General features: G+C 42.6%; 1 protein-coding gene across 2 annotated transcripts in view; it reads left to right on the top strand.

Moving 5' to 3' along the window:
* LOC119124023 (kelch-like protein 25) overlaps positions 1-16,281 on the top strand; it is a 51,994-nt gene that overhangs the window by 3,376 nt on the left and 32,337 nt on the right. Inside the window, exons 2-4 of one of the 2 annotated variants that reach the window (XM_037253606.1) lie at positions 1,634-1,738; positions 10,762-11,007; positions 11,466-11,555. In XM_037253606.1, coding sequence (XP_037109501.1) covers positions 1,634-1,738; positions 10,762-11,007; positions 11,466-11,555 — 441 coding nt within the window. Of the gene's footprint in view, positions 1-1,632; positions 1,739-10,761; positions 11,008-11,465; positions 11,556-16,281 lie in introns of both variants that reach the window. The other variant, XM_037253605.1, reaches the window with a different exon arrangement.

The following is a 16,281-nucleotide window of genomic DNA, read 5'->3' as shown; positions in this document are numbered from 1 at the left end:
TGGCCGGCTCGCACTGTCGCAGGGACCTGCGCGCCCCAGAGCGAGTCACAGAAATGAAACTCGTCCGAACGGGAACGCACACATGAGCCAGCGCTCATGATCGGTTGCGAGCGGGTCTCCTCCGTCCCTTCCCAGTTCACGTGCACACAGGTATCCGTTTGCAAGATAATCAGTGACACAGACACTTCCTCATTCAGATGTCCACACACCAAGGACTAAGGCGACGCTAAAATCAGATGCTGCAAGTGACGCTCCACAGGGAAAGGCAAAAAAAAAAAAACACGGACTACTTGTGAGATCTGTACTAACTCTACACACTGCTATGTGTCCGCGCCGCCCACTCACAGTGATCGCAAACAACAAAAAGACCATGGATTATTATTTTGTGATTATGAAGTAATTTGTTGCGTCTGAAGTTGAAATAAAAAAGATAAAATGGAGAATGATTTAATTTGGATGAAAAATCTTACGTGATGCAACCTGGCCTGTGTACTATAGTCACAAACACCAATATCACCCTTCTCATTAATACAACGATAACAATAATAAAACAAACTTATTACATCTAATACAAAATTCATTACACTTTCATAAAATTGTTCATTTGTATTAAATTTATTATTATTTTAATCTTTAACTTTTCTGGTCGTGCTTTTAACAACAGATTCTCATTTGTAATGTCAACCTATCTGCAGACAGCAAAGGATATAGTTACATATTTACAAGTTAATTTACAATGGTAATAGTTCGAGGGATGTCGGTGCGAATGGTTGGCCCCTAGACATTTTCATCTCCCCAAATCTGGCCCGCTTTGCAAAAAGTTTGGACACCCTGCATTAAAGTGACAGCCCTAGAAAACACTTAGTACTCAGTACCTGTTTGATGCTCAAATTTCTCTTTGGAATACTGAAAGCCTCTCAAAGACAACACATCACTGTCTGCATTCACAGTATATGTATCACCTCAGTACTATGAATTGTGGCTTACAGACGTTAGTATACACCTGGCGCTCCCACATTGAGGCCTTGATGGGTAAAGGCAGCAATGCTTTAATTTTTGATAAATATCCAGTGTTCCCATTTTTGTGCCTAGTTTTGTGCTTGCAAAAAGAATCATTATGTTGTTTTCTTTTTAATGCACGGTTTCATGTTGGATCGAATTTGACGTCAATTCGTTTACTGGACTGTCCCTTGCTCCAAGCACTTGCGGTTGAGTGATAAGCCAGATTGCTTAAAAAAGATGACATAACTTGTCATAAACAAAACAGACCTAATTACTAGTATATGTCAAGTTGTCATGACAAAGATATTTGAAATAATATCAACACTGCATCAAAAGTGACACAATTCACATGACATCAAATGACATTTAATGACATCTGTCCTAAGGATTCATTCATGTTCATGATGGGTGTTTTTCCATGATTACGGCAGTCTTTTGACAATGGCAGTCTTTTGACAATGTTATGAACACAATTTAAATAAAGTGTTACCCCAGAGGACCAATTTCATGGTTACTTACTGGGGAAAAAAAAATCACAAATATTGCAAAGATATGGAAACTTATTAGCACAACTGTAGTGATGTTGGCAACTTTTTGGAGGTGTCTAACATAACATTTTAAATCTTCCAGGGCCGTATTGGCAGCTGTCAGCCGTTACTTTGAAGCCATGTTCAGTGGAGGACTACGAGAAAGTATGGACAGTGAAGTCAATTTTAGAGACAGTATACACCCAGAGGTACTAATATTATAGTATTACAATTGCAGTGAACTGCTGTGTATGTGAACTGCTACATATTTGTGTTTAGGCATTTGTAAATTTGTTACTTTACTTTTTTTTTCAAAGCTATTCTCTATTATTTGCTGAAAAACTCAACTTCTCACTGATTATGTTTACATGCAGTCAATATTCACGTCAAGGTCAAAATTCTGTTTTCTGAAACATTTGGAACACCGTATTTTTCGCACCAAAAGGCGCACTGGATTATAAAGCGCACCCTCATTGAATTTTTTTACAAACCGGGTTCGGTTGAAGTTGGGAAATTGTGTAAAATGTATATATAAAACAAAATACAATGATTTAAAAATCCTTTTCAACCTATAGTCAATTGAATACACGACAAAGACAACATATTTAATGTTCAAACTGATAAACTTAATTGTTTTTTGCCAAATAATAATTAACTTAGAATTTCATGGCTGCAACACGTGCAGTAGAAGATGTTTACCGCTTTGTTACATCACCTTTCCTTTTAATAACACTCAATAAACGTTTTGGAAGAGAGGAGACTAATTCTCTTAGCTTCTCATGTGGAATTCTTTCCCATTCTTGCTTGATGAACCGCTTCAGTTGTTCAACAGTCTGGGGTCTTCTTTGTCGTATTTTACGCTTCATAATGCGCCACACATTTTCATTGGGAGACAGGTCTGGACTACAAGCGGGCCAGGGGAGAGCCTGGACTCTTTTACTTCGAAGCCACGCTGTTGTAACACGTGCAGAATGTGGCTTGGCATTATCTTGCTGAAATGAGCAGCGGCGTCCATGAAAAAGACGTCGCTTGGATGGCAGCATATGTTGCTCCAATATCTGTATGTACTTTTCAGCATTTATGTTGCCTTCACAGAAATGTAAGTCACCCATGCCATGGGAACTAATGCACCCCATACCATCACAGATGCTGGCTTTTGAACTTTGCGTTGATAACAGTCCGGATGGTCCGCTTCCTCTTTGGTCCGGAGGACACGACGTCCAGTGTTTCCAAAAACAATTTGAAAAGTGGACTCATCAGACCACAAAACACTTTTCCATTGTGCGTCAGTCCATATTACATGAGCTCGGGTCCAGCGAACCCGGCGGCGTTTCTGGATGTTGTTCATAAACGGCTTTTGCTTTGCATGGTAGAGTTTTAACCCGCACTTACTGATGTAGTGACGAACTGTATTTACCGACAGTGGTTTTCTGAAGTTTTCCTGAGCCCATTTGGTGATATCCTTTATACGCTCATGTCGGTTTTTAAGGCAGTGCCGTCTGAGGGATCGAAGGTCACGGTCATTCAGTCTTGGTTTCCGGCCGTGGCGCTTACGTGCAGTGATTTCACCAGATTCTCCGAACCTTTTGATGATATTATGGACCGTGGATGTTGAAATCCCTAAATTCCTTGCAATTTTGCTTTGAGAAATGTTGTTCTTAAACTGTTCAACTATTTTCTCACGCAGTTGTGGACAAAGTGGTGAACCTGGCCCCATCCTTGCTTGTGAATGACTTAGCATTTTTGGGGAGGCTTCTTTTATAGCCAATCATGGTACCCACCTGTTCCCAATTAGCCTGACCACATGTGGGATGTTCCAAATAGGTGTTTGATTAGCTTTTCTTAGCTTTCTCAGTATTTTTGCCACCTTTCCCAACTTCTACTGGACGTGTTGCAGCCATGAAATACTAAGTTAATTATTATTTAGCAAAATCGATTAAGTTTATCAGTTTGAGCATTAAATACGTTGTCTTTGTAGTGTATTCAATTGAATATGGGTTGAGAAGGATTTTCAAATTGTTGTATTTTGTTTTTATTTAAATTTTACAGAATTTCCCAACTTCAACCGAATCCGGTTTGTATTTTACAAATTATTTCATATATAGGGCGCACCGGATTAAAAGGCGCATAAAATAGAAGCTATCCTGCAACAAACTGAGGTTGACTAGGGTTGCGGTATGCATCCACTAGCCAATAACCAATGAGCCCTCTGTAAACAATCGCGTTTCTCAAACTATTTCCTATAAAATGATCGGAACTGACTAAAGTTCGATCTAACACCTTGGTACTGCTTACTTATGTTTCCCTTCCATATGGATCCGTAAATTTACTCGAAACATTAACGGAGCAGCCTATTTTGAAAGGAAATAGCCTCGCGCGTATAGCAGCTATCATTATAGCATTAGCCACCCGCAAACTCCCATGAGCCTCAGCTCGCAGACTCCCATGAGCCTCCGCAAAGTGTCGTGGCAGCCCCCTGTAAACAATCGCGTTTCTCAAACTATCTCCTATAAAATGATCGGAACTGACTAAAGATCAATCTAACACATTGGTACTGCTTACCTGTGTTTCCTTTCCATACCGATCCGTAAATTTACTCGAAACATTAACAGAGCAGCCTATTTTGAAATGAAATAGCCTCGTGCGGATAGCAGCTATCATTATAGCATTAGCCACCCGCTAACTCCCATGAACCTCAGCTTGCAGACTCCCATTAGCCTCAGCAAAGTGTCGTGGCAGCCCCCTGTAAACAATCGCATTTCTCAAACTATCTCCTATAAAATAATCGGAACTGACTAAAGTTCGATCTAACACATTGGTACTGCTTACCTGTGTTTTCCTTCCATATCGATCCGTACATTTACTCGAAACATTAGCGGAGCAGCCTATTTTGAAATGAAATAGCCTCGTGCGTATAGCAGCTATCATTATAGCATTAGCCACCCGCAAACTCCCATGAGCCTCAGCTCGCAGACTCCCATGAGCCTCAGCAAAATGTCGTGGCAGCCCCCTGTAAACAATCACGTTTCTCAAACTCTCTCCCATAAAAGTGATGGGAACCGACTAAAGACTGATTTAACACATTGGTGCTGCTTATTTATGATTCCGTTGGATATTGATCCGTAAACGTACTCGAAAACATTAACGGAACAGCCTATTTTGAAATGAAATAGCCTCGCGGGTACAACAGCTATTCAGTGACGCCCCCTGACCACAGTTGCCGTAATGCTGGGAAGCGATGTGACCTTGTAATTTACTAGTTGTACTAAAACGTACTGAAACATTTTGGCAGAGCGCTGTGTACAACCAGTATGGATCAACAAATTCATCAATTGATCCATATATGAGGCGCTCTGCATTATAAGAAGTACTGTGGTTTTTTGTAAATTTTAAGTTTTTAAGTGCGCCTAATAGTGCGGAAAATACGGTACAGTAGAACCTCAGACTTCGGCCATAATTTGTTCTAGAGAACTGGTCGGACCCCGATTAGGTCCGATTCAATTTTTCCCATAAGAATGAATGGAAAATTGATTAATCCGTTCTGACAATGGACACTTTTGCGTAATAATTTGTGATGTCTAATACATCCATCCATCCATTTTCTGTACCGCTTTGTCCCCACGGGGGTTGCGGGCCTGCTGGACTCTATCCCAGCCGTCATCGGGACACCCTGAACCGGTGGCCAGCTAATTGCACGGCACACAGACGAACTACCATCTGCACTCGCACTCACACCTACGGGTAATTTGGAGTGCTCAATCAGACTACCATGCATGCTTTTGGGAAGTGGGAGGAAACTGGAGTGCCTGGTGAAAATCCACACAGGCACGGGGAGAATATGCAAACTCCACACAGGGAGGGCCTGAGGTGGAATCGAACCCGCACCAGTGCGTCACCCTGCCACCACCTAAACTAATAAAATATATTTTATTTTGCTATTTCTGATATGTGTGGATGTGAGGAATGTTTGGGGTATTCCTTGTCGCGAGATCGTTTCGCAAAAACTCACAAAATTAATTTTCTAGCATCACACAGGCACTCTTCTTCTGAACTGTGAGTCGAACATATTAACCAGTGCACACCTTACGGCCTTGCCGCCTTATGTCTAATACACTCCTTAGCAAAAAGGTTGTGGACCGCTGTTGTGCGGCACCGCTTTGCTGGTGAGAAGAGTGGTGTGTTGATCGCATGATCGTCCACCAGGCAAATAGTGGCACACAATTGACACGAACAAGAGACTGAACGAGATCAAGACGGACAAGAAAGGAGAAAGGAAGCTTTTATACACAAACCCTCATTATGGGGGACAAAAGAAGTGCATATGATGCCATTTTTAAGTCAATGGCAGTCGATTTGGCTCTTAACGAAGGAAATAGAGCTGCTGCATGTACTGTAGAGGTACAGTGTCTCGCGAAAGTATTCGGCCCCCTTGAACCTTTCAACATTTCGCGACATTTCAGGCTTCAAACAAAGGTATAAAAGTTTAATTTTTTGTCAAGAATCAAAAACAAGTGGGACACAATCGTGAAGTGGAACAAAATTTATTGGATAATTTAAACTTTTTTAACAAATAAAAAACTGAAAAGTGGGGCGTGCAATATTATTCGGCCCCCTTGCGCTAATACTTTGTAGCGCCACCTTTTGCTGCAATTACAGCTGCAATTCGCTTGGGGTATGTCTATCAGTTTTGCACATCGAGAGACTGGAATTCTGGCCCATTCTTCCTTGCAAAACAGCTCGAGCTCAGTGAGGTTGGATGGAGAGCGTTTGTGAACAGCAGTCTTCAACTCTTTCCACAGATTCTCGATTGGATTCAGGTCTGGACTTTGACTTGGCCATTCTAACACCTGGATACGTCTATTTGTGAACCATTCCATTGTAGATTTGGCTTTATGTTTTGGATCATTGTCCTGTTGGAAGATAAATCTCCGTCCCAGTCTCAGGTCTTTTGCAGACTCCAACAGGTTTTCTTCCAGAATGGTCCTATATTTGGCTCCATCCATCTTCCCATCAATTTTAGCCATCTTCCCTGTCCCTGCTGAAGAAAAGCAGGCCCAAACCATGATGCTGCCACCACCATGTTTGACAGTGGAGATGGTGTGTTCAGGGTGATGAGCTGTGTTGCTTTTACGCCAAACATATCGTTTTGCATTGTGGCCAAAAAGTTCGATTTTGGTTTCATCTGACCAGAGCACCTTCTTCCACGTTTGGTGTGTCTCCCAGGTGGCTTGTGGCAAACTTTAAACGAGACTTTTTATGGATATCTTTGAGAAATGGCTTTCTTCTTGCCACTCTTCCATAAAGGCCAGATTTGTGCAGTGCACGACTGATTGTTGTCCTATGGACAGACTCTCCCACCTCAGCTGTAGTTATCTGCAGTTCATCCAGAGTGATTATGGGCCTCTTGGCTGCATCTCTGATCAGTCTTCTCCTTGTTTGAGATGAAAGTTTGGAGGGACGGCCGGGTCTTGGTAGATTTGCAGTGGTCTGATACTCCTTCCATTTCAATATAATTGCTTGCACAGTACTCCACAACAGTATCTCGGACCTGCCTGGTGTGTTCCTTTATCTTCACGGTTCTCTCTGCGCTTTAAACAGAACCCTGAGACTATCAAAGAGCAGGTGCATTTATACGGAGACTTGATTACACACAGGTGCATTCTATTTATCATCATCAGTCATTTAGGACAACATTGGATCATTCAAAGATCCTCAGTGAACTTCTGGAGTGAGTTTGCTGCACTGAAAGTAAAGGGGCCGAATAATATTGAACGCCCCACTTTTCTGTTTTTTATTTGTTAAAAAAGTTTAAATTATCCAATAAATCTCGTTCCACTTCACGATTGTGTCCCACTTGTTGATGATTCTTGACAAAAAAATTACAATTTTATATCTTTATGTTTGAAGCCTGAAATGCGGCGAAATGTTGAAAGGTTCAAGGGGGCCGAATACTTTCGCAAGGCACTGTATGTACATACCGTGTTTTTCAGACTATAAGTTGTGTTTTTTTCCATAGTTTTGGGTGGGGGGCGATTTATACTGAGGAGCGACTTATATGTGAACACAAATTTTCAAAATTCAAAAAAAAAAAAAAAGTGAAACCACGATAAACGAACCGCGATGTAGCAAGGGATTACTGTAATTTGAATTTCAAGTGATGTCAGCAGCGCGGCACGGCAGTTGTTTACATAAAGGACAAAGATTCGATCACGGGATGACGAAGATGACGAAGGGTCCCACGTACTACCGGCATCATTAGCGGCTTTGTTTGTGACACGGAGGACGAAGAGTTTGAAGGATTTAATGATTTGGAGTGACACAGAAGGTTTGAAAAACTATTATGGCTTTTACGCACGCCCGGTCCTACTCTACGGAGCTCTCTTTCACCTCCGCGGATGGAAGTCGGGGGCCGGCACTCGGCCGGGTGGCTGTCTGGGGATGGTGGATGGGGCTCGGACATGGCTTTTACGCACGCCCGGTCCTACTATACGGAGCTCTCTTTCACCTCCGTGGATGGAAGTCGGGGGCCGGCGCTCGGCCGGGTGGCTGTCCGGGGACGGTGGATGGGGCTCGGACATGACTTTTGCGCACGCCCGGTCCTATTCTATGGAGCTCTCTTCCACCTCCGTGGCTGGAAGTGTCACCTCCATGGATGGAAGTCCACGCCGGTGCTTGGGGCCGTGTGGCGGTGAACTATTTATGTTATAATTATTTGATATATTTTATTTCGTGTAACAACTTGTATATATTTTTATTGTTACAGTTCAGTAGTTGTTGGCTTGTTGAACTCTTGTTTTGTTAAATAAAGAGCCGTTTACCAAACCCACGTCTTTCCTTGTACTTTGTTAACGCTACAATATACACTGCTCAAAAAAAATTAAAGGAACAGTTTTTTATCAGGGCATGGCATGAATTCAATTAGACTTTTCTGATAAGGTTTTGGTCAGGTACGTGGCAGAGGGGGTTGTTAATCAGTTTCAGCTGCATTGGTGTTGATGGAATTAAATACAGGTGCACTAGAGGGGCAACAACGAGATGGTCCCCAAAACAGGACTGATTTTGCAGGTGGAGGCCATTTCAAGTTCCTCCCTCTTGATCTTTTTTAACTGTTTTTCCACAAGTGTTGGCTTTAGCTAGAGTCATTATCACGACTGGGAGCATGAGGCGATTTCTTAACCCTCCTGAAGTTGCGCAGATTGTCCAACTCCTCCAGGATGGCACATCCATGCGTGCTGTTGCAAGAAGATTTGATGTGTCTCCCAGTACAATCTCCAGAGTATGGAGGAGATTCCAGGAGACAGGGCCGTAGACGGTCCTCATTCCATCAGCAGGACCGATATCTGCTGCTTCGTGCTAGGAGGAACAGGTTGAGCACTGCCCGAGCCCTACAGAATGACCTCCAGCAGGCTACTGGTGTGAATCTCTCTGCCAAAACAGTCAGAAACAGACTTCACGAGGGTGGCCTCAGGGCACGACGTCCTGTAGTGTTTCCTGTGCTCATTGCTCAGCACCGTGGAGCTCGATTGGCATTTGCCATAGAACAGCAGAATTGGCAAGTCCACCACTGGCGCCCTGTGCTTTTCACAGATGAGAGCAGGTTTACCCTGAGCACCTGTGATAGACGTGAAAGGGTCTGGAGAAGCCAAGGAGAGCGCTATGCTGCCCGCAACATCATTCAGCATGACCGGTTTGGTGGTGGGTCAGTGATGGTCTGGGGAGGCATTTCCATGGAGGGACAAACAGACCTCTACAGGTCAGAGAACGGCAGTCTGACTGCCATTAGGTATCGGGATGAAATCCTTGCACCCATAGTCAGACCCTACGCTGGTGCAGTAGGTCCTGGGTTCCTCCTTATCCAAAACAATGCCTGGCCTGTTGTGGCAAGAGTACGCAGACAGTATCTGGAGGATGAAGGAATTGACACAATTGAATGGCCCTCACGATCACCTGATCTAAACGCGATAGAACACCTCTGGGACATAATGTTTCGGTCAATCATACACCGCCAGGTTGCTCCTCAGACTTTACAGGAGCTCACTGATGCCCTTAGACAGATCTGGGAGGACATCTCACAAGACACCATCCGTCGTCTCATTAGGAGCATGCCGCGACGTTGTCAAGCATGCATACAAGCTCGTGGGGGCCACACAAGATATTGAAAAGAATTTTGAGTTGCAGAAATTGAATTTAGACAAAAAGGACGAGCCTGCCATATCATTTTTTCACTTTGATTTTTGGGGTGTCTGTATACTGAGCCCTCTGTAGTCTGAAAACTTTTATTTCCATCAAAAGATGTGGCATCCTTTTGTTCCTGAGACATTAAACTGTCCATATCAGTATAGATATCCCCCCAAAAAATTTCACCATTGAAACCTGATGTGTTTTCAAAGTGTTCCTTTAATTTTTTTGAGCAGTGTAGATATACTAGAAGATGGATGGAGCCAAATATAGGACCATTCTGGAAGAAAACCTGTTGGAGTCTGCAAAAGACCTGAGACTGGGACGGAGATTTATCTTCCAACAGGACAATGATCCAAAACATAAAGCCAAATCTACAATGGAATGGTTCACAAATAGACGTATCCAGGTGTTAGAATGGCCAAGTCAAAGTCCAGACCTGAATCCAATCGAGAATCTGTGGAAAGAGCTGAAGACTGCTGTTCACAAAGGCTCTCCATCCAACCTCACTGAGCTCGAGCTGTTTTGCAAGGAAGAATGGGCCAGAATTCCAGTCTCTCGATGTGCAAAACTGATAGAGACATACCCCAAGCGACTTGCAGCTGTAATTGCAGCAAAAGGTGGCGCTACAAAGTATTAGCGCAAGGGGGCCGAATAATATTGCACGCCCCACTTTTCAGTTTTTTATTTGTTAAAAAAGTTTAAATTATCCAATAAATTTTGTTCCACTTCACGATTTGTATTTGTTGTATCTGTATTTATTGTATCTGTAATCAAAACAGAAAGAAACTCCCTTGTCTAAGAATTCTAAAGATGCAACATAATTGGATGATTTTTAACCCACGGGATAAAAATTTTACTTTAGTGGTAATCAAGTTTGTGCGTGCATGCGCGCGCGTGTGTGTGTGTGTGTGTGTGTGTGTGTGTGTGTGTGTGTGTGTGTGTGTGTGTGTGTGTGTGTGTGTGTGTGTGTGTGTGTGTGTGTGCGCGCGTGCGTGCGTGATTTTGTGCTTGAGAGGGGTGACGCATCAATGTTAATTGTTTACTGTTACAGGTCTTGGAGCTTCTGCTGGATTATGCCTATACATCTCGAGTCATTATAAATGAGGAGAATGCCGAATCGTTGTTGGAGGCAGGAGACATGTTGCAGTTTCATGACATCCGGGATGCCGCAGCACAATTTTTAGAAAAAAATCTTCATTCTTCCAACTGTTTGGGTATGATGCTATTGTCAGATGCTCATCAGTGTAGAAGATTATATGAGCTGTCATGGAGGATGTGCTTACAACACTATGAAACGGTAAACAGACTCACCCTCAACACACATTTGTTAAATGTATGGTATGATAATTGTATCAATGATCTGCCATCTCTAAAGAAGGTAAACATGGGAAACACAGCTACTGGTAGTAGCCCGCAAACGCCCCTTGTTGTTGCATGGCAAACAAAAACAAGCGAGACGAGCGGCACTACCCAGTATTTCGTGTCTGGTCTGAATTTAACGTAATCGTGCTAAAGCAAATAAGCATACAATACAATTCGAATAAACTATTTAACATACTAAGATATCGATCACAAAGATAATGTGCCTTATTTATGAAAACATTTAAAACAGACCCTTCATTGTAATTGCTCCTCATAATATCTAATGGTCAGAAAAGTCTAGCATATGTGAAATTCTGGTTGGTTATGTCTAAATGAACAAATATTGTTCATTTAAGTACATAATTGTTTTACAAAGTGTTACATGTACTTTAGATACGAGAATCTGAGGACTTCAATAGCTTGACTAAAGAAAAATTGCTGGACCTTGTGCTTAGTGATGAGCTGGAGATAGAAGATGAACAGGTAAGTTTTTACTTTTCAATTTTAGCTACTTTTTCTCAAATGTAAATGCTGTCGAATAGAAAAGGCCTTTGTGTCCCACATAGGGATAGGCCAAGTGGACAGGAGCAGCACAAAAGAATTTTAAAAAATCCCCCATACATCACATTGACGCTTTACTGGTAATAGTCTGAAATGTTTTATTCCTTTTACAACTTTTGAATTCCAACAAATTCCATCACCAACCTCATAGACATTTATAAGCCTCGTTGCTAGTTTAAACAGGCTTAGTAACGTAAGTCAGTCTTTTTTTTTTCATATTTAATTCTTCTTTTTCCTTGTACTATATTGCAGTGTACAATCAATTTCCAGTCTACAAAACAGTTTTCCTTCTTGTATCCTTTCAAAAGTAAAGCTTGGGCATAAACAGGTAATGTTGAAATTAAACACATAAAATTACATTAAGTGTGGCAAAAGGGTGAATTCCGAATGTCATTTTACCAAATCTTGCCAGTCCATCCTTTGTCCACAACCTGGGCATTCTTCCGCCCTCGTCCGTCAATCCGTGTTCATGATAGAATAATTTCTCCATCTGTTGCTGTCCTTCCTCATTATTTTAAAAGCACTTCCGTTACCGGTCCTTCCCTCTCTACATCGTCAGTCCAAAAGATGAGAAACCTAATTTTACTAAAATGGTGCAGTGCATACTTCATCAATGTGTATACCATACAGTGGCTGGCAAAAAGCTTTAAAATGCCTCATATTTATTTATTTATATTTAAAAAGCAAAAAACGAGCTCGAAATAAATCAAACATGCCAAAATAAAACTATAAAAACACAAAACATACTTACCCATGGTAGAAGAGCCAAAGACCCGGAAATGATGTTCCAAAAGCGTATCAATTAGAACATTAATTACAAGTCGCTCTCTTTTACTTGGTATTTATCGCATGAACTCAACTCTTCAGCGTGATCTTGTGGTCTCCTGGGCGGAGATGTCTGGAGAAGTGACGCGGCTTGTCGCCGCCGGTGTGAATAGCAGTCGTGGGTCATAGAAAAGTCAGAGCTCCACTAACAGTGTAAGGACACCATTCTGCACTCCTCGGCATTCAGCATGTGTGTATTGTTTTATGAGAGACTAATAAAATAATTGACCAAATTTGAGCTGCTGTTGATATTTTTAAAATAGCTATAGTTGACTGATTGACTGAAATTTTGTCCATATTGCACAAACTTATATAGGGCAGTATAAGAGACAGTGTATTGCACAATGAAGGCATGTTTGCCATGTAGTGGTGACTAGTGAAATTACATCGTAAAACTACAGTCCATCCCTGTCAATTCGTAATTTGGCACTCCGGAATTGTCAAATTTGCAAATTTTCTTTTCTGATTTTTAATATTTCTGGATTGCTTCCCACTCATTTTCTCCCTCATTTTCGAGGAAACCGTGTATTGAATATTTGTCCACTCAGTGTGGCAGCCCGCGGGCAATTGTCCATCCCTGCTCGACTTACAACTGCTGTTAGGGTAGTGTTCACTCTAACTTATTTTGCAAGAACCACACTGGAGACAAGTTAGTCGTTTCAGACACCTGCAGGCGGAGAGTTCACTCGTCGCTGTGCTTACAGCGATGGTCGAATGAAGTCTGACTCAGGCCTCATCAGGTACATATTTATTGAGAAGAAACACAGTGGGGTTGAAAGTGGGGGTGTGGGAACACAGGATGGGGTGAAGCCGCTCCCCTGCTGATCAAAGCATAGCAGGGGGCCTTTTACGACTTTGTGGAAACAAAGCAACTTTGATTGCTTCCTCTGCAGCTAGTCAATCAGGTGAAAGATCTTAGCACTTTGGTCTACTACTTTTGGTAAGACAGGACAAGCTAGGTAAATTATTACAGGTTACATTCCAACATAATCATACGATGAAGATATTCTGCAAACCCTAACATATCCCCCCTGTTTTATCATATGAGTATGTCAAACCCGATCAATCAAACATAAGAAAGAAAATACAATGACAGCAATAATTTCCAGTGAAGACGAGGTATTTCCCTCAATGCTCCAGTCCAAATTTTGTGTGCAACTGAAAAACCTGCGGCCAGATTAAATGCAGGAAAAGAGTTACACGGCCCCTTTGCCTTAGGCGACCAGAATGTTATCAATAAAAAAAGAAAAGAAAAACACAGAAACAGTACATCATTGTACCCATCACTTGCAAGGCATTTTCGATGGTCAAATCATCAAGTTTCGGTAAACTAATGCTGAGCTAAACAGCAGTCGTCCGGAACATTCGCACCCCAGACAGGGTCATGGGGGTCAAAGGTTGTAATCGCCCTGCGGCGACGGCCAGAAGAGTTGTGTGCTGTCGTCAGCTGACGATGTTGTATCCTGTAGGTGTGGTCTGTCACCCACACTGGTGCACACACTCCTGTCCAGTTGGCGGGCAGCATCGGATAAACCTTGTGACCACAAAGCCACCAGCCATTCTGTATGAAGTATGTTCCGTTTGATGGTGCAGCCATGTTGGTCGGAGAGCCCTCACCGCCTGAAATGGCTCTCTTATCTTGACACTCAGTAGCGATGTCCAAAGCTCCCATCCAGTTCCCTCCTGGAGAGCAGTCTCTGTCAATGCATTTGTGGGTCTCACTTCCTTGGATGTAACACGTATAGTTCACTCCAGGTGGCCGCTCTGTGTAGGCCACCTGTGGCAATGTTCGTCCTTTAACAGTCACATTGAGATTTGTCCAGAAAAGCTGATCACAGGTACCTTCCGCAAGTCCAGGGCGGGACGGGTCAGCATCACTGACTGTGACAGCACGGTGTTGATATCCAACTCCTCCCATGGATGCCATGCATTTCGCTTCAGTGACATTCATTGCTCTGGCCTCCAAGTGAACTTGTGTGGAGGACGGAGGGAGTTTGGAACACACATAGCAGCCCTCCTGTGTGTGCGATCTCACAGTGAATTTGACGTATCGGTACCAAGTGTTGGTTTCGTATGGGTTTCTGGGGTCCCATGACCAGTCCTCAAAGTTCTCATCGTGTGACCATCGTTTTCCACGGTCAACATTGTCACTTGGTCTGTTCAGTTGAGTCCATAGACCATAGCACGCTCCAACCACAACGCAGCAGAGGATCCATCTGGCATATGGAGCCCCGTTGCTACTAGGATGGCAGAGACACCGGGACATCCCCTCGCCTAGCGGAGTGGGGATCGTTGTTTTCTTCACCAACATTGAGACGTCCCACCCTAAACGATAGGACTCCTTTGAAGTTAGTCTTCCCCACTACTCCGAATTAGGGGTCCAGCACTCTCTGCAACTTGCAGTGGCTGAGGTGAATCCAGCTGGGCCGTTCAGCGATCTTTACTGCGGTGGGGGTAGTCAGCAGGACTTGGAATGGTCCTCCTTACTGCGGTGGGGGTAGTCAGCAGGACTTGGAATGGTCCCTCCCACCGTGGGCTGGCCCAGCTCTTTCTTTTGATGACTTTGATGTAGACCCAGTCTCCTGGTATGACGGGGTTGTCGACCTGTGAGGATGAAAGATCAGGCGGCAGTAAATTTGCATTGACACCTCTGTCAGTCTGAGCGTTCTAATCATGTAATCTGCCAGGGACTGTTCTTCGTCTGCTTCTTGCATATATTTTATCATTCACCAGTTAATTTTATTGCCCTTCTGAATTGGGCAAATAAGAGTGTTTGCGAGAAGTGTTTGAGCACTTCCGAACGACTCCTCCTGACCAAAGACCATTTATGACAGAGGCTATCCCATTTATTGCCCCCTGTGTTAAAGGAGATTCTCTGATCTTGGTTACTGGAGGAACGGACCTTAAGTCCTGTAGCAGATGGTTCCTTTGCCCATCCCCTTATCAGTTAAATAATGTTGATTAGCCAGGGAAACGCATAAGCGCGTGCCCTTCCAAACAGCTACACCACTTCCTCATGGCTTCTTCAGTCACTTTTCAATCATCTTCCAATTGTTTACAGCAAAAGTTTGAGAGAAAAAAAAATCTAACTCAATGGTACAACGCCATATGTATTAGAGAATCTATATGTAGTAAAGTGTTGTATATATATAATTTTGTTTTTAATTTTTTTTATTTTTTATCTCCCACTCTCTATACAACATTCTCCCTCCTTCTGAGGCATGGCGACGCCCATGTCTCACACCTTGACAAACTTTTTGGGAGGATGTGTTCTTTACCACATATGACTCTATCATCATTTAATTTGACCTTCTTTCCAAAACGCTTCTAAGTTTCCCAGTTCACACATCTTCTGCATGTGTTACTGGTTCTCCAGTTTTTTATTTTATTTTTTATTTTTTATTTTCCTAGTTAATTAGCAATCCAAAAGCAACCTTTTTATTTCCTTTATGTATTTATTTCTTCCTTAGCATTTAACGTACTCAAAATCACTCTTTCTTCAAAGTCGCTCTACTAATTTTCGATAGTATGTCCAACAACGTCAACCATTCAACCTGTATATTCCCTTCATTCAGGCAATCAGTCATCAATGCTCATTCGCATCTCACACACAGTCTCCAAGAAGGAGACTTTCTATCACATCGGTCCCAATTCATCCAAGCTCACCACACAACATTCACATACCGTTTTCATCTCAAGGTTCCTGATAGAACAATCCACCAATCCAAAAAAAAAACTCAACACACAAAAAAACTGCTGGCAAATCAATCAGAAGTCTTTCTTTGTTTTTAAATTTGAAGAACCCAATCTCTCAGAATCAGCT

The sequence above is a fragment of the Syngnathus acus genome, chromosome 6 (genome assembly GCF_901709675.1).
Source record: "Syngnathus acus chromosome 6, fSynAcu1.2, whole genome shotgun sequence".
In the NCBI taxonomy this organism is placed as follows: domain Eukaryota; kingdom Metazoa; phylum Chordata; class Actinopteri; order Syngnathiformes; family Syngnathidae; genus Syngnathus; species Syngnathus acus.
Note: the sequence above shows the minus strand (reverse complement) of the source record. Positions and strands in the feature narration are given on the sequence as shown.